This window comes from Neofelis nebulosa, chromosome 2 (genome assembly GCF_028018385.1).
Source record: "Neofelis nebulosa isolate mNeoNeb1 chromosome 2, mNeoNeb1.pri, whole genome shotgun sequence".
Classification (NCBI taxonomy): Eukaryota; Metazoa; Chordata; class Mammalia; order Carnivora; family Felidae; genus Neofelis; species Neofelis nebulosa.
In genome coordinates this window covers 89,401,105-89,425,944 of record NC_080783.1, presented here as the reverse complement: position 1 = coordinate 89,425,944, position 24,840 = coordinate 89,401,105, and the positions used below count along the sequence as shown (strand labels likewise).

General features: G+C 34.3%; 1 protein-coding gene across 4 annotated transcripts in view; it reads right to left on the bottom strand.

Annotated features, from left to right (window-relative positions):
* LRP1B (LDL receptor related protein 1B) overlaps nt 1-24,840 on the bottom strand; it is a 1,890,044-nt gene that overhangs the window by 1,203,820 nt on the left and 661,384 nt on the right. For all 4 annotated transcript variants that reach the window (XM_058715412.1, XM_058715410.1, XM_058715409.1 and 1 more), the window contains exon 3: nt 17,896-18,033. In XM_058715412.1, coding sequence (XP_058571395.1) covers nt 17,896-18,033 — 138 coding nt within the window. The remainder of the gene's footprint in view (nt 1-17,895; nt 18,034-24,840) is intronic.

Here is a 24,840-nt window from a genome sequence, read left to right as displayed (position 1 = left end):
GAGCCAGATTATATAGGGTTTCTCATGTCACTGGGGGACTTTAGACTTTATTTTCAATATAATGGTGGAAAATCCATGGATTAGGTTTCAAGTAAAACAGTGATATGTCCTGATATGACCTTATATAAATTTTTAAAAGGTCACCTAGTGAATCTGTTGAGAACAGAATATGATATGACAATGTTGGCATAAGGGAGAAAAAAACTGTTATAACACTTATAATAGTTTTGAGGAATGGAGAAGACCCTGGGCATGTGAGTATGAGGTATCTACCAGAGACATAGAGAAGGCAGTTGGATGTAGATTTCTGGAGTTAGAAAAGAGTCTGCACTAGAAAAACAAATGGAAGTCATTGGCACAGAGATGATGTCAAAAGTTATGAGAATAAATGAGAGCACAAAACTGTAAATTAAGTAGAGAAGAGAAATAAAACAAGGACTGAAGTTTGCATAAAAAGATATAAAGGAATAATAAATGAGTAGAATAGAAGTAACCAGTGCTCTAAGGAGAATACCAACAGTGTGGTGGTGTCCTGAAAGATAAGTGAAAAATGTTTAATGAAGAGGAGAATGTAATCAGCTATGTCAGATATTAATGATAGAGAAATTAAGAGAACAAATTGTAAACTGAATGGGTATACCATTGCAGAGGTGACCTTGACGAGGACAGTTTTAGTGGAGTGGTGCAAGAGAAAGCCTGACTGTGTAGTATGTTTATTAGAGAGTGAGAGTAGGAGAAATGGAAACAATAAATATAAGAGAAACAAAGATATAGTATAATAGATGACAGGGGAAGTGGAGTTAGGAAATTTTACTTATTTATTCATTTACATATAAATATATATATATTTTTTCAATATAGAAGATATGACTTAATGTTCAAGAAAATGAGAGAGAGAAGAAGAGCTAGATCAATGTATTTGAGTAGCCTAGAACAGATGAGACCTTGTATTGGCATCAGGTAAGACCATAGATAAGTCATTTATAGCATCAGGTCAGTAGTAAGTGTAGACATCAAAGAGTAGATATGTGTAGTGTAGTGATGGGAGTCAGTGCACATTTTTTTTTTCTGGTTCCTTCAGTTTCCTCAGCCTTCTGGGAGATAAAATCATTAATTCAGAAATGATGGGTAAGAAAGGGTTGGTCTGAGAAAAGACAAAATGTAAAATAAACTTCAAGGACAGGAAGTTAGTTTGGATTGGATAATATGACTGGCTGATAATATTAAGGACAAAATTGAAGTTTATGGTAATGGATTGAAAGTCAACATGGTTGGTTGTTTTCAGCCAGGTTCACTTAGACAGATAAAGGAATGGAGTAGATGGAAAGTTGGATTTTATTAGGGATGTGGTTTTACCACTTGAATATGAGGTAGTAAGAGAATGGCTAAAGAAGTTGAGATACAATGTAGTGATATGATTAAACGAGAGACCATGGAATTGAAGAATAATGAAATTGGCAGTGAACATATCAAATGTGTCTAAAACTGTGAAAATCTGGGAGTATAAATGGATATAATATTCTGCTAGTATTGGGATGGAAGTCCTAGATAGTACTTCACTATCTCATAAGAGAGAGTAAAGGTAGTGAGCCAGAAAAGATAGGTGGTTGTGGTAAAAAAGAGGGTTGACTAAAAGTGAGATAATAGAGGGTTTGCAATGGTTACCAATAGCAAATTCTAGACTCTAGAGAATGGCAACTGGTATGAGTAGCTGAGATGGTAGAAAGAAATTGACAGGCCAAGTTATTATAAATATTATCTAAAAGTACGTTGAAATTTCCAAGAATTACGACAGAAGTAGTATTGGATTAGACAGAAATACGATGATTGAAAAAGAAGGAGGAATGACTTGGGTATCATGTGTGAAAGCAATGAAGAGGAATGGATAAAATCATCTAATAGCATGAGCTATAAAGCTGAACATTTTTAGAGATGGAGGGAGAGTGCTGTTCTTGCAATAATGAGGAGGAGAGGGGAAAATTACCTGAAAGTTACCGCTTTGGGCCCAATGCTAGATTTTTTGTGAGGAAAACAGTTTTCATTTGAGAGACCTGCAGGGGACTCAGGGAAGGCCAGGAAGTTGATGAATTTTTGAGATGAGGTTCAACATGCAGGGAGTTCTATAGATAGTGGACTGTGGATTATAGAGACCACAGTGAAAGACTCAGAAAAGAAGACTCAGAAAAGAAGAAAAAATAATGATTATAGTTCTGTGGTGATGTACATAAATGGGAGGAAAGACATAATAATATATATACCTAATTAAGTAGTGATGGATTTAAGACAGAGTGAGAAGAAAGTAGTGGATTCCTAACACTTCTACTTAATTCCTAATGAGTGGGATGAAAGACACGGTGTGGGAGCTACAGAAATTCAGACCCAAAACATTGACTGGCAATATCAGCAAAAAAACAGCTCCATTTTCCCCGGCCTTGAAAAGGAGAATTTAATTCTGAAGTCAATAGGACCATTGGGTGAGTCCCAAATGAAGTTATCTGAGCCCATAAATCCTCCTTTTTAGTGAAGATATTTGAAAGTAATATGGCCAACTGCAAATGAAAGAAACCTAAAAAGTATTGGAAAACATTTCAGTGGATTTTTGTATTATTTCACACCTAAATAAACTGATTTAAAGATTTAAAAAAATAATGTGTGATTCGAAGTAAAATTCAGTGTATTCTGATCATGTTCCCTATAAGTGGTATACTTAGAATTAATCCATGGCAATATTCCTCTCAGGAACTCAAGCTTTAGATCTAACTGTGACTTCTCTAAAGGCAATACTGTATTTCTATCTGTGCTCTAACTACATTAGTTTGCAATTTTCAGCTAATGAGTTGTATCCACACATAATTAAGGGAACGTTTTGAGGATAAAAACCAACTGCAGATTTCCAGAGCCCAGCATAGTGACCAGCTTATATTGGATTTTCAGCAAATATTTATATAATAGGTAAATAAAAGATTGAAGAAATGAACCATATTTCTGAAGACTGATTGCATAAAGAACATTAACTAGCATAAATACAGAATTACAAAGAAAACATGCTTCTGAAACACTGAAGGCCAAAAAGCTACCTGAGGTAATACCCTACCCATGACGCAGTCTTTGGGCATGCTTGTGAATTAAAAAAAATATTTTCATGTCTTTCTTTTATACTCCTTTCTTTTGGAAGACATGATACTTCCTTCTCTACATCCGATTAAGTTCCTTGCAATTTAAAATGCACTTATCTAACTACAAAAGTGATATAAGAATATTGGAGTGAAGAATTCTTTGCAGTCATACAAAATAGTTGACACTGAGTCAGTTTTGGAGATTATTCTCTATCAAACTGTTTTTTTTTTTCTTTACCTAGTTCAGGTTCATCTACCACATGCAGACCATATACACATTTAATGTTCATTTTATACCATTTTTCTGCCCTTTGACAATTAAATTCACTGGAATTTCATAGTCTCCAAGACAAATCCATCAGGTTTCAAATCTGTTTTAATAAGTTTGTGTAAATCAGTTTTTCCCCACAAAGCCTTCTCTCAGACATATGACACTTTGTCTTATTTGCTAAATCATCCATCCATAAATATTTCTTTTATAGCTCCTTCCATTGTAGCCTATTCTAACCATTATGATCGCAATAATGGCACCTACTCTGCCCTATATTACTAAATTAGATTTCCACAGATGTACTATTAAAATAATAATTTATTTATAACTACCTAAAGCGGAGCGTTTATTTGATCTTTAAACACATTAGTTCAAATATAGCTTCATACCTAATCTTAGTTCATATATATTCTCCTCCCATTACACAATAAGAGCAGGGGGAAACACTCCATTGTTCCCTTCAATTTTTCAAGTAAAACTGGCTTTAACATATCAAACAGATTTAAGTTTTTGTTCTGTGCCTTGTTTACTGGTGACCAGTTTTCCAAAGCCAAGTATATATAAATACATCTGCATGTATTTTATATATTTATCTCTATATAAATATATATATGTATTTTCATATCATTTGTTCAATTGAAAAATAAGCAAACATAATTCAAAAAATTATGTTTTAGTGACCATTACAATCATAAAATATGACCCTAAACATCCACAGCAATTTGTGCCTATGATGCAACTATATATTGTAATTTCTTTCTAAAGACTTAGGAAACTTGTCTGACACAATTTTCCAGTGTTAATTTAGACTGGAATAGAGGTAAATAACAAGCTGTACTGACAAGATAGTGAGTGAACAACCTTTCCATGACCTCATGAAGGTAATTGGGCGATCCTTTAATATTCTACGTTAGTAAACTTACACTGAAAACCTTTGGGCATTTCTTGTTTATATTAATATTGGTCCTTTGTAGATATGTAGTACCTTGGTTGCATGCAGTAAAACATCAAAAAAGTTGCACCACTCAAGTCACTGAACTAAGTGCTAATTGCCTCTTCAAAAGAATTATTATATATTCCAGGGGTACCTGAATAGCAAAAAATCATTATAATTTAGTATATTAGAAATATTTATATTTGCTCCGGGAAATATTTCTCACAGAAACTGTTACACATCCAAAATAAAAATAAAATGTCACTTGAAAATAGAAAAAGCTATTGAAGAAAAAAAGGGAAATATACATTGGCGAACTAAATCAACTTTAGGAGAAAAACCCAACAATCAAATAGAAAAAAAAAAAAAAAAACTTTAGATTTCAACACGATAGTTAGCCAAGAAACAAATAAAAACAGTCTTTGACAATAATAAAGGATGTCTCTGTACCTGGATTTTTTTAAAGAGAGCAATTTCTTTCTTTCATAGTAATCATTTCCATTTGAGCAAGGAGTATAATAATACAACAGCAATTTAAAAATCCAATCTATGGTTTTATATGTGTGCCTCAAGTTATTTTTTCTTCTGATTTTAGGTGCCCTGAAATCCAGTACAACGTATAAACTAGAAATACAGTAATTCCAGTTTGTCAGATATTGCTGACTGCAATTCTCTAACATTTGTTTCAACCCCAGATTCGTAAAAGACATGAACTGTTAATACCAGAGTAGCCACACTGTCCTGGCTAGCTAACCCACGCAGATATTCCTGACACAGAGTGGCTAGATGGAAGAGGCTTTTAGTTTCATTCCAAGAAGTTCTTTACCTCCTCACTTTCCCATTCAAAAGGAAAGCACACCACCAGACTGATGTGGATTTACCCATTTTTATAATGAAGAGGAAAGGCTTTGTGAGCTATATGCAGAAGGAATTTGGTACAATCACCAAGATTTTCCATTCTGACTTTGATCCCTCTCAGTATGTAGAATTCTTCATCTTGTTCTTTTAGCAGTCAGAAATTTAATTTTAGAACTGTAATGGTATCAAGTGACACTATACTATATTCATACTCCATTTCTCTTCTATTCTCTTCTCCTTCCTCTCTCTCTCTCTCTACACACACACACACACACACATTTTATATATATAAAACTATCCAGTATGTTGTTTTTACTGTGAGATTTTATTACAATATGCTTCAGTGCCTGCATCATGCCTACTTACTTTCTAGGACCATGTGGTAAAAGTTGCTTTCTTACAGATCTCACAGATATGAATTTATTTGGGTATAAAAAATGGCAGAAGTAATCACCTAATGGGATTTGGAATCGAAGAAAGAAAGAAAGAAAGAAAGAAAGAAAGAAAGAAAGAAAGAAAGACAGACAGACATGTTGGTGGGTGGGGGGAAGGAGGGAAGGAAGGAAGTTAAAGGATCCTTCAAAATAAAATAGAAACCAATAGCAATAAAATATTTGGGACATATTTATTTGGTTGGAAACAATTGACAGGGGAACAAAACAAAACAAAACAAAACAAAAAGACAGGAAATTTACCATTGGAGAGGGAATAAGATAAAATAACAACATGATTTGGCAATCTCAAAACATTAAATAAGACAACATTTATACATGATGACAAACCACATAGTAAAAATAAATTATTGGGGCGCCTGGGTGGCTCAGTCGGTTAAGCGTCCGACTTTGGCTCATGTCATGATCTCATGGTTCCTGAGTTCCAGCCCTGCATTGAGCTCTGTGCTGACAGCTCAGACTCTGGAGCCTGCTTCGGATTCTGTGTCTCCCTCTCTCTCTCTGTCCCTGCCCTGCAAACACTCTGTCTCTGTCTCTCAAAAAGTGAATAAACGTTAAAAAAAGAAAAAAAAAAAAGGATGAAATAGGATTGGCTGACCACAGAAGTGAAATAATAGTAAAGCTTTTGAAATACTGATAAGTTTTTTAAGAATCTCAGGTGTAAGCCCAAATTTGAAGGAATAAAAGTGTAAAGTAAATGCTGAAAAAGTATGAGATATGACAAGAGTGAAGGTAGCAATAGGAGAAGGAAGGAAATGGGAAGAAATGGGAAGCAAAAAACAAACATAAGAAGGAGAACAGAAGATAGAGGATCTTTCTCTTGTAAACCAAATTTATCTGGGGTTTTCTCAGGCAGCAGCCAGCACTTACTGGCTCCCTAGGAACTATGCTGTATGGACATCATGCCTAGAATTTTGGGAACTCTGCTACAGCACAACCTGACCTTTCTCTTACATTTCCCAAGGTGTACTGAATATTTTTATTAATTTATACAATTTTATACCTGGAGGGAGCCTTAGTAATATGATCTGAACATCTCATTCCACTGGTTTTCAAAACTACAAAGCCAGTCAATGACCAGCTCTCTGTCCTTTAGAATCTTCCCATAAAATTTCATCAAACGTAATGCAACTGTAACACCTATCTGGTGAGGAGTAAACTATCTGATTGCTCTATTAAAGCACATATAGCATAAACTTCTAGTTGCTACCATATATCCATTATCCTTTCCTTCCAAGTCTGATTTTACTAAGGCAGTGTTTGTACAACTGAAAAACTGCATCTCTCAGCCTTTCATCCAAATAAGGGTGGTTGTGTGTTAAAATTCTGGCCAATGGCACAAAGATAGAAATTAGGGTCTTAGGCTTCTGTAAAGTCCCTTGTGAAGGGGTTTGTCTTGCTTGGTAGGGATATTTTATCCTTCTTCCCTTTTCCTGGAACACAGATGTGATATTTAGAGTTTCAGTGGCCATCTATGGCCATTAGCCTACCTTGAGGGTGGAAGGCAAGTGAGAAGGATGGTGCAACAGAAATACAAGAACCTAGAACACACATCATGAGATCACCTCACCTGCCATGGAACATCTATTTCCCTATCTCTGGACATTTTTTTCATGAGAGAAAACTTAACTTCTATCTTTTTTTTTTCAGCCTTTTAAAGATCTCTATTATTCATAGCCAAAGACAATTCCTAACTGATGCAACATTAGTGAACAAGGCAATGTTAAGGTGTAAGAAAACATGTAAAGAAGAATCATAGGAGTTAGAAGCTCTGACAGTCAATTATAGTGAATACTAGTCACTTAAACTGTATCTCTGTTCGTTGGTAGGAGCAGAGTATAAGTATAGATGTTGAAAATTTGAAGCTATCTGGAGAGGTGCAGGAAAAACATGATTAACCTACAGAAAAATGTTGAGAGAAAAGACTAAAAATTGAGAAGGCAGGGAGAATTTTATAACACGATATGCAAGCATTGCTCAGAGTACAAATTGCTAAGCATTGACTGTGTTACTAAAAATGGCTGTTAGAATTTCTCTCCCTGGAGGCCTTCCAAATTGGGTAGATAGCAATCTGCCTAGGCAAGTTTGGGTTCAGTCCAGCCTAAAGGCAGATGGATGGACTGGATGACCTCTGAAAATCCCTTCTGGCCCTATTATCCTACAGTTCTGTTTCATACTGAGAGAAAGTTATTGCTGCCTCTCTATTTGTAGTTATAGTCATACAGGAGACCTTTGCTTCCCTCTGCATATTGCAGATATCTCTAGTAAATAAGGAGAAACAAAATGTAAAGAAGCAAATCACTTTAAGCAAAGTGCAGAAGTGAATCTTCCTGACAAAGAACACATTGTTTGTTTGAGGCCAGTAATTCTGGCATAGTGTGTAGTATAATTTACCCTATGAGTTACTCTACATGAGCCCCATGCACTTTCCCACTTAATCACTGTTTCCTGTGCCTTTGTCTGCCCTGCCCAGTTGACTCAGTCCTTGCAGTGAAGTGACCGAGGTAGAAGTTAAATGCAAACTTCTTTAGGTGTTTCCAATCTATTAGGGGTAGAAGATGCATACATAGAAAGAAAAAGGATGAATTACACCAAGGCACATTTGCAACGAAAAATTCACCTCAGAAGATAATTAATACTGTGTTAGGCAAAATGCCTAGGCTTTGACCCTCTAAACATGCTTCTCCCAGTTCTGCATACTTTGTTTTGCAAAATGAGTTTAAATGGGTAGGGTAAAAACCTGACTTACTGAAAAGGAATTGTAACTCATTTTTAAGTACGACATAGCACTCATAGTGAGAACTTGACTGAAAGCATCGCCTAATCCTGATTTTGAAAAGAAGAGAAATGAACCAAAATACAGGTGAACAGCATGATAGTATGTATGCTTAAATTCCCTGAAATAAACCGTTCAGCTAGATCCGGTAGACATAGGCTAGGAAAATCTAATAGAATACTTAGACACAAAGATTTTTCTATATTCATTTAGATATCATAAATTGTATATTTTTTACATAATAAACACTTAGATATCCCATATAAACAGAAGAGCAATTTATACCTTTTAATATTTTCCCCAAACATCTTTGAAAATTCTTAATATTTAATTGACTTCATTAAAAATTACACAATTCAGTTTCTTAGTGCTTCTACTTAGAATATTGGATAGTTTCCTGAGACATTTATTGAGCTGCATAGATTTTTCTCTTGGCACTCTTAGTTTTGAACCTGTAGACTGAATGAGAACATGCCACACATTTCTGCTAATGGAACTCAAAAGTGCTCTTTGGGTTTGCCCTTCCCATTCTCCTTTTTATCTGATGCTCAAGCACTGGCTCATGGTCACAGTGACCTAATTCAGAAGATGCTCTGAGAGCACAGTGATCTCACTTTGGTTGGCATCCTATGGTTTCCACAACCACAGTGGGTTTTCTGGACTGGTTCTACAATCCTATTTAGCATATAGCGTTCAATTGTCGGTTCCGTGCTTTCTCTAAGTCACAAACCTAATGCAGAACTAGAATGCAAATTCTCATCTAATAGAAATAAATCTAGGTTATGTGTTTTTCCTCAAAAATTAATCTTTAATGTGTTTCTTGTGTCTAAACAAAAATATGCAAGTATATGTAGAAAGCTTTGAAAAACTTCAAATATACATGCACATTTCTCTGTCTCCACATTTGTTTTTCAGAACAAATCAGTACTTGATTTGATTGTGAAGGCATTGATTATGGAAAGTTCAGAAGTCACCAGTCTGACAGCTATCTTGTTTTTCTAAATAGTATTTAATATATTGATATATACAGTTATGATGATATTAATACACATGTGATTCAATGGAATATCACTGTATAAGTGATAACAGTGGATCAGAGAAAAAGCAGTAGAAACAGATTTTTTTGCAATTTTGGACTAGAAATTTAGAACTAGAAACATTGGCTGTTGGGTTTTGCCTTCAAAATTTAAACAGTCTCTATTGAATGATTTTGAGAAGTCTCATTTTTCCTTCTAGATTCCATTACGGTTGATTCCTAAAGTTTTACTTTAACTTCCTACTGTAACAAATGCAAATCTACTTCAAGGGGTTAAAATGAACTTCTCCATTTCCTTTCTACATCCCTCATCAAATCAAAGCACTAATTTTTCTCAAGGGATGAAGCTAATAGTCAGATAGGGACATACAATTCTGCAAGCTTGTTACATAGTTTTTCAGCCTGTTGTTCACTCAGCACATTTTTTTCCCTACTCAACCAATTAATAAAACTGACAGGGAACATATAGTTAGCTCAAAGTGTTTTTCAGTTGATATTCTACAAGCCATCTTGTGGCTTTAAGAATGGGTCAGAAAGGATGCGGAAGCATAACGATTTTGTGCATTTCTCTGAGTTGGTATGTTAAGGCTCAGTAATCAAAATTGGAGAATGAGAACTCAAGGTCCCAGTGTTTAAACTCTGCTCTCAGACTGGTTTTCTGTGTGACTCCTGGGGATATCAGTCAACCTCAGCTACCTGCTTTAATTCCTTATTTTTAAAGTATAAAGCTGCTTGTGTCAAAAACTAAAGTGAATTATGGGAGAGTGGCCTCCCCTTTGAGGTTTAGTGGAGAGCTGAGTGACAGTTTGTTATATACTTTTGAATAATATTGAAACAGTCTTATATGTCCCAAAGTTAAGATACAAGAGGGCAAAACTTAGATATAAACTAAGTTGGTAGTTTCGTAGCTTGCTAAAGATAGGATTCTGGTTGCTTAAAATAGTAAATACATGTTCCAAATTCCTAACTTTCATCTGAAAAGGAGTTCACTTCATATGGTTCCCCTGTCATTTATTTTGCCTTTTAGTTACATGAAGGTGACACATTAAAGAGTAACACTTAACATGCCTTGTTTTGGGAGCTGATCAATGTAACAGATATGACCCTTTAGCTCAAAGTTTTATGATTGTAATAATGTACATATTAACCTTCTAAGAATAAATCACAGAACCTGCTACATATATGCAACAGTTCTAATCTTCTGATGCTTAATAGTAAAATATCATACAACACCTGTATAATACTGAGAATACATCCTAGAATCATTTTCCACTCTGTTCCTCTCTATAGTTTTATTCAATGCATTTTAAGTAGGTCGTACTGTATCCTTATTCTAATGTAACCCCTCCAGGTCTAACACCAAGAACTTTTTCTTTTAAAGCTTCAAATGCATCCCTCACCACTCAGAACCCTCTGCATGAAACTTATCAAAGAACTTTAGAGTTCTCTGGAGTGTACCATGTTTTCTTATGCACTTGTGTCACTTTACATATAGTTCTTGACTTTTGAAGTGTTCTTCCTTCCCTCATTTGCCTATCAAACTCCTGGAGTGAGATGCAGGTCAACCATCAGCTATCTCAGGGGAATTTTCTTGCATCACCTCAAGTAGAATTAGATGCTCTTTGTTTTATTCTTCCTTATCAATTTTTACATACCTCCATTACGACATGTGAATTCCACGAAGGCAGAAAATAGGATTTTCTACATCTTCAGTGCTTAGGTAAGTGTTTAGAATGATGTCTGTGCTCAAGAAAAGTTTACTGAAGTGAATTAATGAATTGAATATAGGGAAAACCTTACTGTGCTTATTTTGGCACTTTTAAATAGTTCATTTTGGCCTCATACTCATTATTATTTCTTACAAACTATTCTTTGTTTTCCATCATATCAGGGAGAGAACTGAGAGAGATCCAGATAGATGAGTCCCAGTGTCCATGAATATTCATATAAATTAACAATCCCAAAATTGGTAGAATTATTAACAAGTCTCTTCTGTTGGGGAGTGATTACTGGTGGTAGAGTTGGTAAAGGTGAGTTCTCTGGCTTTTTTTTTGTGGTTTTGCACAGCCCTTCTACATAAGAGGTTGGCATGTCTCAGTAACAGGCATAACAGGAGTTGTTTCCAACTAAGTAGTAAATCTCTATACCAAAGCAATTGCTACTTCTTCTCCTACAGATGTTAGGCTAACAAACAGAATAAATAATCTAGTAGAGTGTATGTTGCGGATATGTGGTTTTGACTTGCATCTATTTAAAACCAAAATCAACTGGAAATAGAGTATAATTCAGCAGCAATTAAAAGTCCATAATGTGCCAGGATTCTTGCCACAAAAAAAGACTATAGCAGAAAATTTGGATGGCAAGTTAGTTTTAAACCACCATCTATCAAGAAGAAAGATATAGATTCTGAGATGATTTTTTTTTTTTTTTTTAATTTTTGGGACAGAGAGAGACAGAGCATGAACGGGGGAGGGGCAGAGAGAGAGGGAGACACAGAATCGGAAACAGGCTCCAGGCTCCGAGCCATCAGCCCAGAGCCTGACGCGGGGCTCGAACTCACGGACCGCGAGATCGTGACCTGGCTGAAGTCGGATGCTTAACCGACTGCGCCACCCAGACGCCCCTGAGATGATGTTTTAATGAAGAATATCTGTAAGACAGATCCTTCAATGTTCGATCATTTTTAAGCTATTAGTATGATTATCTGACATTTTTAAGTTTGCAAAATCTTGTTTGCAGTTATTCTTAAAAATAACTCTGTTTGAGGCCAGAGAACACGAATTAATAGAATATTAACACTAATCAAAGATATAAATCCACTACAAAAAGATTCACTTCGAGCAAACAGTAAACTACTTTAGATTATCTTTCCACATTCTGAGCTATGATATAGAGCCAAATTAATCATATTTTTCCCACAGGTAGTCATTCAGCTAGTTAGCTGCCTGTAGAAGTCGACATATTCAAAAAACCAGTAGAAATTTGGACTCCAAGTCTCTTGTGCAGGATTAGTTAAGCAATCACTTCGAATAAATCAGTGTTAAGAAGTTAGATATCTGTACAACAATCTATTTCTAATTAAACAGAATTTATAAAACTAAGACTGAAAATGAATATACATTTATATATATATATATATATATATATATATATATATATATATATATAATACACATACATATATACACACACATATATACACATACATATATTTAGAATTGTCTTCAAGTATACCATCCTAATTTTCATACAGATGTCATTTGTCAATACAGACAATATCTATAATGGCTTTACAAAAGGATGATACACTTGTAGAAGTCCTACACTTGCTAAGAATTATTGTTGTTTCTAAAACACATTAATTTGGCCCTGAAATCAACCAGTGGTAAGGGTCATAGCCTTTCACTAAACTAACTCAATTACTGAAACTAATTGCTTAGAAAATGCTTACACTTGAAAAAGATTTGAGACTACCTGATCACCTTAGCACAACTCAAGACAAAGAAAAGAATACAGCAGGATCTACTTTTAAGTTGCACAAACTTTCACAATCAAAAGTGGTCTGAGCACACAAACCCTGTTCCTCCTGGGTAATTACCGCCGTTTGTTTTCTAGCTCTCAGCGCATCAATGTTTCAAGTGAGTTGAAAACACACTGGTGAAGTTTCCCTCCATGTGCCTTAAGCTTTATGTTGCTGACAGATGTACTTCCTCTAACATTGCTTGCAATTGTACCTCTCCTCTGTACCTTTGCTTTTAGATTCTGCATGCTGAAATTCCCTTCTCTAGTGTGATAGGCCCATTTAATTTAGAAAAGAGATTGGAAATATTTTTCAGTAGGAACTTTTAAAATGGGAATAGGTAAGATTCACTGACACAATAAAGTGTAAGTAAAAACAACAATGAAGTGCTCCAAATTTATTTGCCTTCTTCCTCAGCTTCAGCAACCTCTTTCTTTCCTTCCTTCTGGGTACAGGTTAATCCTGTGCCCATCTGAAACCAGTGTTGTAATGACTAACAAAACATCACCCAAGATAAAACATTTCTTTTCTTGAAGAATGAAAAATATAATCCTGAACATTTGAGCTAAGAATTCTTAACATTTTCAACTAAATTTATTACACTTAATTTTGTCAAATCTATTAATGACACCTAATTAATTGATCTGGATTAATTTCTGAATAATTAGAATATATGAGATTTAACTGTTATGGATTACTAATTTTCCTGTGGTGACTCATTACAGATAATAAGATTTTCAATTTACCTCAGTCCATTTTGAGAAGGCTCTAATTTGTAAATTACTTTCAGGGTTTTTAAGTACTTTCTCCTAAGATTTTTAAGAATAGTAATATAAAAGAAAAAGCTGTGTAAATTTTTAAATATAAAGTAGTATTAGTATCCAAAAGGTGTTCGAATAAATACATTAGAATTATGGAATCCAAAATAAATACATTAGAATAGATTGTGGGTGGATGGAAAAATTTTAATTCCACATATTAAGAAAATTCTATTCTAACTGGCAAGTAAAAAAAAATGGAATGTTAAGAATTCTGAATATGCATTATTTAAGGAGTTGGGCGATATACAAGAGAATCTTATTCTTCCTTAAGCTTCATATCAAATACACTAAGTGAATATATTATACATTCAGAATTATGTAGGAACAGGTTCAGAATAGAAGAGAGAAATAAAAAAAGAACAGTATGTGTTTATGTGTGCATATTTGTATGTTTGGGTGGTGAGCTCTTCAGATGTCAGCGGGTTCCATTCCCTAATCAGTTTTAGTAAACTCCTCGCACACTTTATCTTCTCAAATTTAAAAGGACATTGGGATGTTTGCTGGAATACAATCACATAGATTACATAATCACGTTTTATTGAGACACAGAAGACAGAATCTCTTTTTACAGGAACAGGAAGAGTTCCCATATTCTTTTAATCGTGTAAAAGCAGATAGTGCCACAGAAACCGTTGTTCCCTTGTACGTTGAAATGTTTGGTCATTTTGCACTGCAAATGCACTCTAACTAGGACTGTGAATAAAAAGAGGGCCTCTCCTGTGCATGGCTACTTGAAATGTTAACATAATTACCTTAAGATTGTCAAATTTTAAAATAGCGTTTTGATATAGTTCAGTCAATCTGATATCTATTAGTTGAATTTGTTCCCTTCTGTGCATGGTTTTGGGATTTTTGTGGAAGTATCCTGTACTGAGAAAGCTTATACTGTATAGAATATGTTTTTATTGCTCATGCAATTTAGATATAGTGATATTGTTACCAATATGAAATACTATGTAGGAAGAGATGAAATTCTCTAAAATTCGATGTGGTGATTTTGAGCACTCTCATTGTAAAAGTTTTACAAGCACATTCCTATATATAAATACACCCATATAAAAAATCCATATTTCTTTCTTCAAATGAAGCTAAATTATGGAGATTAAAATACCAGTGTTATAGAAAATCATTAATAATAGATATCTTTTCATTACCCTCACCAGGAAGAAATTGATTTTTTTTCCTAGGAAACATTCAGAAAACAACTTGGTTGATATAAAAACATTTCCAAGACCAGAATATCACCTCCAAATTGTTAAACTTTTCCCCTTATTAATTTTCATAAAGGATACAAATATACCACCGAGTGTGTTTTGGATCCTTTATTAGACAAAAAAAGACATACCCATCTTTGATTCATGTCTTTGGCTTCATGTATAAATACTTAATTTAGAGTATGTGCTTAGAACGCAACAAAAAGAGAAATGGAATTACAGGGAGAAAGTGATTTGGGCAAAACTGTTCTGCAAAAGAAAAGCATCTCTAAAAATCAATGCCATGTTTGAATTAATCTGGTTTCTTCTTTATTATGTGTCTATAGATGAGAAAATTCTTCAGAAACTTGACAGTCTGATGCCTAATTAACTCATCAGAAAACAATTTTTCATTGGTTGTGACTTAAAATTAGGAGAAAGGTTGAAGATACACCCTTAAGTAAGGTAAATAGCAAGCATAAATCCACTTACACTTCTTGTTATTTCTAAGTGCAACTCATGTCACAACAAATTACTTAGGCATTATAAAACACTTTTTTCTGGTGAAATCCAGAAAATTTAAAAGGCCAAAATTGTACAATCAGCCTCCTACTGACAAAATGAAAAAAAAAAAAAATTATCACTAATGACAAAGATGTGAAAGTTGGAACTGTTAGAGACCTGTATTAGAACAAAAACAAGACTGAAACATAAACAGTTATATACTCTAAATATCTCTCAGTCTAAAGTATACATTCAGCTTTTTCAAAGATCAGAATAAATTTAATACTGTTTTTATTCCAATACTTTGTATTTACTTGAATCCCCTGTTTTACTATTAACATATTCCTTATAAAGTTGTGCTTTGGAGCACAATTCTAAATTTTATTAGAGAATTCAGAAATATTTTCATGTGATTCACAGCACTGAGATATGTTTGAGATATTCCAATTTGTGTAACCACTTCTGTGGAAGGATCTGGCAATGTGTTGATTTCACTCTTTTAGAAGCTTAGTCACACATGCCTATCTGAAAGGGTTTTTTTTTTTTTTTTCATGTAATAGGAAGCCTGAATTACAACTGAAGTGGATAGAATTAGGCTATAGAAAATATAATTAATTTCTGAAAAGAAAATTAAACTCTTTAACTCCTATCATTTTATAATTCCATACCTTACTTTTCCTGCTAGTATCATTCTTTTTAATATCCAATTATAAAAAAATAATACATGTCACAAAGTCTTTAAATTAAAAAAGTTTCTTCTTAATTACTGTTACACATGTGTTCATAACTAAAACTAACAATCTTCTGGCTCTTTCTATGACCCTGTCAGAATTCAGGCTACGAAATGAAACTCAGCCAAAGAAGGAAGACCTTTAACTTCTTAATATGAATCTGTCCACAGAGCCAGAGTAATTCCCTTTTTGAATGATGGAAAGACCTAGTGACTCAGTTCATCTATGGTCTCTCAACATTCTCACCAATGTTAGAACTGGTCCTTAAAAAAGGACTACCTTTCTAAGATTTACTCTTTTTTCCAGTGTATCTCTCTATCTCTGGTATTAAATCCAGTTCCTTCATTCAGTCCAGCAGTAGGAGACTGGAAACCAGTCTTCAAACAAGTTTTGTTTGGCCTGTACATTGCTGACTACACAATGTTTTAAAAAGCAGTAGGTGACTTTGAACAATTTGCTCACATATAGTTATAGAGTGCCTCCTGCAAAACTGGGACTTTTCATGACCTAGATCGTTTTTGCACATGGCAATAATTAGTTTGTGTGACTCTGGTCAGAGATCAGATATGCATCTCCAGATTTCTATATCTCCTTCTATGCCTTATTGTCTTACTGACCTCTACACGAAGGACAAGTTACTTACCCTGTGGCATCTTAGCTTCAATACATATCCTTTTTGTTAGCTCAGCTAGTAGAAATCTGAGAGATGTCTGATTCAGTGGTTTCTTTCCTGGCTTCACCTTGGACCCAAATTTACTTGACTGATACCTCAATTCTGTTTCCAGATTTGGGTCCTTACCTTAATCCTCAAGTTTTTCTTTTTCTTTTTTTTTTTTTTTTTTCACACTTCATTTCCCCTACCAGTTTTATGAGAATGTGCCAGTTCTGATTAACTTTTTGTTAACTTTGAGATCTTAATTATTTCTTCATCCCATCATTAATATAGAAGTAAAACTATGACTGCTCTAGAACATAGATATTGATTTTTTTAAAAAGAAAGAATAGGGGCGCCTGGGTGGCTCAGTTGGTTAAGTGTCTGACTTCGGCTCAGGTCATGATCTCATGGTTTGTGAGTTTGAGCCCCTCTTCGGGCTCTGTGCTGACAGCTCAGAGCCTGGAGCCTGATTTCGATTCTGTGTCTCCTTCTCTCTCTGCCCCTCCCCGACTTGTGCTCTGTCTCTGTCTCTCAAAAACAAATAAATGTAAAAAACATTTTTTTAAGAAAAAAAAAGAATATTACAAGAAAGTGTGTATAACTTCATGGAGGTAATATTAAGGAAAAATTCCCATCAACACATCATACTGAAGTATTTGGTTATAGAAGTTTTACTTGAAATACTCTTTGTTTAAGCAAATGTTCAAAGAAATAAGCTTATGACACTGTGTGACAAAGACTTCTTATTTGTCTTTTGCTCAAAAATACTGTTTCCTATGAAATCTGTAATTGTTTCAGAGTCCAACTTCAAAGCCCAAATGTATTTCTTCTTCTAATGGCATTTTTAAATAAAGCACAACAGTTACAGGGTAGAAATGAATATTGTGTCTGGCAATATAATTCTTCCTTTCTCAATAACTGATATGGTTATGGGTGAAAGGAAAGGCAGGGCATAGGTTCTCTTTTGACTTTCATTAAACTATGAAAAATTGAATATTGTGGTTGCATCATTCCACAGACGGACTCACCCTGACAGTGCAGCCCTTCATCATACCCATCTGAGCAGTCCAAGACACCATTGCATAGTCGGGATAAATGAATGCATTTGTTGGCACCAAGGCAAGCGATGTGATTCAAGGGGCACTTGATATCTACTTCTTCGGGACCTGAAAAAAAGGCAAAATTGGGTTAGCTTGGCGCTCAATATTAAAACTATTAAGCACAAGAAATTATTTACTTGGGGGCGCCTGGGTGGCTCAGTCACTTATATGATCCACTCTTGGTTTGGGCTCATGGTTCGTGGTTTCGAGTCCCTCATCCAACTCTGCGCTGACAGCATAGAGCCTGCTTGGTACCCTCTCTCCCCTCTTTCTCTGACCTTCCCGTGCTCATGCCCTCTCTCTCAAAAATAAACATTGAAAATGAAATCATTACCCTTAATTTACAAAACTATAGTAAATACTAAGAGAAGGCAGCTCTGACTCTCAGAGACACCAACATCAGACCATGTGATTAAACACCTAATTCTTCAAATTGCATAGGATAGAAAATTACTTTTAATAATGCATTGAAGACACAGATTTTCTTTTCAACCTTAAAGTGGCATAGATTTAAAGTCTGAGAGTTCGTTTGAGTCACTGATCTATCTCTTATCTTTTTTTTTTTTTTTTAATTTTTTTTTCAACGTTTTTTATTTATTTTTTGGGACAGAGAGAGACAGAGCATGAACGGGGGAGGGGCAGAGAGAGAGGGAGACACAGAATCGGAAACAGGCTCCAGGCTCCGAGCCATCAGCCCAGAGCCTGACGCGGGGCTCGAACTCACGGACCGCGAGATCGTGACCTGGCTGAAGTCGGACGCTTAACCGACTGCGCCACCCAGGCACCCCTGATCTATCTCTTATCTTGAGATTAAGTGGCCAAAGTACTTAAACCCTGTAAGTCTCAATTTCCTCAACTATGAAATATGGACAATGGCAACTCCTTGGCAGAGCTCTTGTTATAATCAAATCAGGTAACATGAACAAAAATATTTTAGTGGAATTTAATAAAGTTGTGTCAATCCAAAAAATACTTCATTTTAATCTGTTCTCTATGAAGAACCACTAGTTATGTGCTTATTTATATATGGGTTCTTTTGTTTAAAAAATATTTACTGAGCAGTTATAATACAGTAGAATTTACTAAGGAGTGGAAAGGCTATCATAAACAGTTTACTCATTGATTTCCCCTACTGATGATAAGAGTACATTATATGATCACCCTTTGTGTTTTTAACACACTTGGGTAGGAATGTCAAGCCTTTTTGAAGCTCACTAATTCCAAATCATCATCAAACATCCAAATAGCACACTGCTATATCTAAATTTCAGGTTGCTAATTCCCAAATCCTATCTAGACTTCTTCAATAGGCACTCTCCAAATTCCCCATGATGATTCTTAATCTTGCCCAGCTCCCCTAAATCCAGAGTACTGTCATACCATATGACTGCAATCATATGTTAATTTGACACTGATTATTACAACAGCCCAGATTCTACAGTCAGGCACACTTAGAATTTAATCACAGCTATGTTAATACCCATGGGATGCTAATTTATTAAATCAACTAAGCATTAGTTTTCTCATGTGCAAATAATACGATCACCTGAGTTTACCTTGTAGGCTTGTTATGAATGTCAAAAGTTATTGAAAGCATAACACTGAGCTTTGTGAGTTTTGTGAGATGAAGGCTCAGAATTGGATTTCAACATGTGTTAATCATGTAAATAAATGCAGCAGAGTGGAGTTGTTAATAGACTCTGGAGCAGATTCTTGGTCCCATCACTTATAAATAAGAAGTTGAACAAATTATGTACCTTCTTTATGCTTCATCAGGTTGTTGTAGGGATTATATCCAAAGCTCTTAGCATTTTTCCTGGCAAACATTAACAAAGTGTTTGCTTTATCATAGTTAAGTAAAGAATGTTCCAAGAAGGTGAGTTGCCTTTTAGTAAACACTTCTATCTCATAACATCCTTTTTATACTGCAAGTCCCAAAGGGGGAAAAAAAAAAAAAAAAAAAAAAAAAAAAGGCTGTACTTGCCAAAAGTAAGATATGTTTTGGAATATCTTCTCAAAATGAATTATAGGTTTATGTGATTTTGTTTGATGCTAAAATAGCTTTCAACCTTTTGCATGTGGGGGATGTAAATAAATTGTTATGATGTTGCTTCACTAGATGAAATATTGTCACTAAATGGTTTCCTTGGGTTTTTTCATTTGTATTTATACAATCAGTGCCATACAAAGCTATTAGTTTTGTCAAATACCTGTCACTTCAAAATACACAACTCCTCTTACTGTAACATGTCTCTGTAACTTGAATGTCAATATTTTAAAAAAATAAACATTTCCATGTATATATATATACACACACACACACACACACACATATATATATATGCATACACACACATATATAATCAAAATTACACAAATTTAAGTCCAAACTTTATGAATAAAAGTAAAACTCTTCAGTGAGTTTCTAGTATTAAATCTTATATTTATAAGGTTAACATAAATTCACTTTAAAAAAAGCTTGAAAAATATAAATTCATTTTGAAAGGCTATAAATTTCTATGACCAACAACAGTCATAATGCAGTCCTTTTTAAAATTAATTGGCTGATTCTTAAAAATTTTGAGAAAATGCATCTTTGCATGAATGTCAAAGTAGTGTTTAGGCCAGATATATTTAGATCTCTCTGTAAAAATTCCAGAAATAGCCCACAGAAATAACACCTCAAACCTGGGAGACTTTAGAAATTTTATAGAGACCGAAGATGACTCAGTAGTTCTTATTAAAAGCAAGATTTTTAAAGTGATACATGTTTTGGCTCTAATCAAAGTATGTTTTTCATTCTTAAAATTGTCAGGTAACAGATAAACATGATAGAGGAATGAAGTGCACATATGGTGTTCACAAGAGAGGATCTGCCACTTAACAGATTTTGAGAAAACAAAAAAAGTTTTAATTTTTCGAAAGCAACATACAAAACTATTAGCTTCTTCCCAGTGGTAACATGCAGGGAAAAAAAAAACAGAAACAAATGTTTGGAATAAAGAACGAGTTAAGTAGTTCTTTATAGACTAGCCACCATAGTCCTCCTTGTCTTTAACATACTCTTTTCTTAGCTTCTATCACTATTGAGTAACACTGGTAAGACAGCTGGTAAATGGATGGATTGTATCTTAACCAGTTCTTCCCAAATTGTCATATCAAAGCACATTAAAAAAAATGATAACATTTGCAAGTTACACAGAAGTAAATAGCAGAAATTTTCTGCAGACATTGCCCCAGGTCTTGGGAATTAACATCAAAATTGAGGGAATCAGTATTTCAAACCCCTTTGACTAATGCTGGGATACTCCAGTTGGAAAACTATACTAAAAAATCAGTATTTTGTTGTTGTCTTCCTAGAAGATGGGGCAGTTTAAGAAATAGCAATGTCTGCCTTAACTGAAATTATCCCAGAAACCAGGCAATATGGGTATTTAGTGTACTGTTGCTTTTAGGGAATAATCCATCTTTGATTTCCAATTATCATTTGTGCAGTAAAGGTGTGTTTATCCCATGAGGCTCCTTCAGTCCATGTTTTAAATGAAGAAAAGACTCAACCTGATCACCACTTCTACGCACTGATCTGTGTCACAAGAAGAATGTGATAATAGGGACTACATGAATCCCTAAGAATATGTCAATGTTGCATTAAATGTTTCATCTCACAAAACCTTACACATTCAAAACATTCCACAACCAGAAACCATAATCTGGATATAGCAAGGAGCAGGGTCGGAAGCTACCTGACATATCTGGAATTATCTCTTCAGTTTCTAAATCATTAGGATTTGGTAGATCCGAGAGAAGGACAGAGATGACAGGGGAGCATGTGAGGAATTTCAAAATAGTACAAACATGCTTCAAAATTTAAATGAGCATGGTAGTCTTAGAACACGACTGCAATGTTCAGTAACGCATATTCAGAACACTCCCAGCAATTTTAGGTGACCTGAACAAGGTAGCAGAACTTAAAATATAGCAATTAATTGCAAGAAAGAAAGACTCTATCATTAGAAGGATTTAAAACATATAAACACAGGAAAACAGTTTTTATATTTTTAAATTTTTATAAGCTTTACCCAATTAGTTGAAATAGGCTTCATTTTTCAAACTGAGCCTCATTTTACAAACAAGCCTTCTAGGATAATGCAAGGACAATGTGACTTGTCTGTATTGTTTTGAATGTTAAAATCATTTTTATATATAAACATCTTACTCTGTTCAGAAAAAAAAAAAATAGTGGTTAAAAAGATATTAAGCCTCATCAAATGTCTTTTTGGACTAAAGATAATTGTGAAAGCACATTTTGCGAAGGAATAGAAATTTTTCTTCTATAATGGCAGATACAGTCAGATATCTGCCTTATCACTATATCATCATATCTTAGGACAAGCATCAACCCTCCTCCCAAAGTTAACCTCTCCACCTTATACTTTATCACCTCCCACTTTCTGAGTCCTACAAAGATTTGCCACTTAGCCGCATTTCCCATTTCTGTCTTTCCAATGGTTCTAAATCCTCTGCCAATAACTCATTCAATTTTCTTAGCCTACACTCAAGAATAAGGTTAATTTTGCTGATTGAACATTCTTGCAAATGGCATCCTTTCTTTCCTATTTTTTTTTATTTCTTAAACTTCTTCAAAATATACACTATGCCTGCATTATTCCTAATTTCTTCTCCCTCCAGCCTCTGCTCCCAACACCACTGGGCTGTTTTCCCCAAGGTCTCCGCGACCCCACTAACTGTGAAGTAGAGGCAAACAAGATCCTGCGAAAGCAGACCAGAATTCCTCTCACTTAGACATACTTCGGCAATTATCTGTCATACCTTTCATACTCTAACACCACTATTGCTGTTGTTACTTATACCATTCCATGAACACACTTGGATACATTTCACACATGCTCTTTGATAAACTTCTCTCCATCTCTCCCTGAAAATCACAAACATCTAGTTCACATCTAGTACACTACCTGGCTCAATATACAATTGTTGAATGAATGTCCGGTGTGTTTTAACTCCTGACTGATTTCTACTTTCTTCTGTAGTCTAGGATTTATCTTTTTCCACCATCAATCCATTCTCAGAATAGGTTTTACAAATATCACTTTCACCCAATGACTACTCGCAAAATCATAGTCATTTTTAATTTTGGCAACAACAAAACCAAACTCTGTGACCTGATTTTATCATCTAACTGAAACTTAATTAATATTTACAAGTTATTTTCAGTACTTTTACTCTTTCAGAGTCATCTTTCACTTCGCCTCCCTAAAATACTCCAAAATTTTGCAATCTCTGAAATTTTCTGTATACAGTGTCATCATCTGGAGAGCAAACCACCTCTTTTTCACCCAACAAAAGGCTTCAAGTCCAAACTCTGGCTTCTCCCTCGAGTTTTCTCTGTGAAAAATAACATCATGTAATGGAGAAATTATTAAATTTAGAGGCCAAACTCTTAAGTTTTTTGTCTGCCATTTATTAGTTATCTCAACCTGAGTAAAACACTGAATTTCAGCGAGAATCTTCTTTCACATTTGAAAAAGTTGGATCATAATAGGGTCTACCTCACATGATTATCATAGCAGGCAAATGAAATCATGGTTTGGAAAACACTATACAAATTAAGAGGGTGTGTGTGTGTGTGTGTGTGTGTGAAAGAGAGAGAGACAGAGACAGAGAGAGACTGATCCCACATTTTCTATGAACTCATACATTTTTTATATCACATTTTTTCAATATAGTTTCTTGTATAGTTTTGTGTATAGTTTATGAACTATACTAATATATGCAGTTTCACATAAATTTCTTGAGGCACAAAGCCTTTCATTTATTTTTTATTTTAATTTTATTCCCACTACACAATATAAAATGGAATGTAGGAATAAAAACATATTGATTACTACTGGATGTAAAATTCAAGTAAAAAATAGTTATATAAAGTCGTCACCAAAAACCATAAGCTGCCTTTGAATTAGATGTTAAAAATTATGCACTTCTGGATATTATTTAATTATACCTATCTATTCACATACAAGAATGAGATTTGATTATATCGTAGTTTTTGAAACTCAACTTCTAATAAAACCTAATACTGATTAAAAAATACACACATACACATATATCTGTGTGTGTATAAAGAATACAGGACTATTTCTATTGTTAGGCTGTCATATAATATTTACCTTATGAATACTGAATCTTGTAGAGAGTTTCTATTTAATAAATTGAAGAGCTCATGATTTCTAAGAATCGTGAAAACTACCTTAAAAATTAACTTTCCTAGAATTATTCAAAAACAAATTTTTAGTGTCACTTAAAGAAACATATTAAGATTTCTGGTATGTTATTAACTTGATTGCAAATGCTTAATCATTACTATTCCCCCATTTTCATCATTTTATTTTGAAAGAATGCTTCTCCACACAATCAGCTCCAGTTTGTTGGAAATACTCAAAGCTATCATCTTTTAAAGGGAATTCCTAAGCAATTAAGTAAATGTAAATATTGCATTATAATGTTTTAATTCTCATGGCTGAGAAATCAAAACAGTTATATCCACTTATAAAAACTGTAAAGTATGTGGACCACGTTATTTTCTCCATATTTCATGGGAAAATTAGTATATCATAGAAACACATTTAATATCATATACATATTTAATATTAAATATTGGATCACATAATACTTTTACAGAAGGACTATAACTTTCCTAGAACTCTGTAGTTCATAGGATTTTGTTATTTTCAAGCATAATTTATTTTTGCATATGAGCTACATCAACTGACAAGCTGATAATTTAAATGGGAGAAATAAATTTATAGTATTTCAAGGAAAATTAAAATTGGATTTATGAGTTTCAACTTCTAA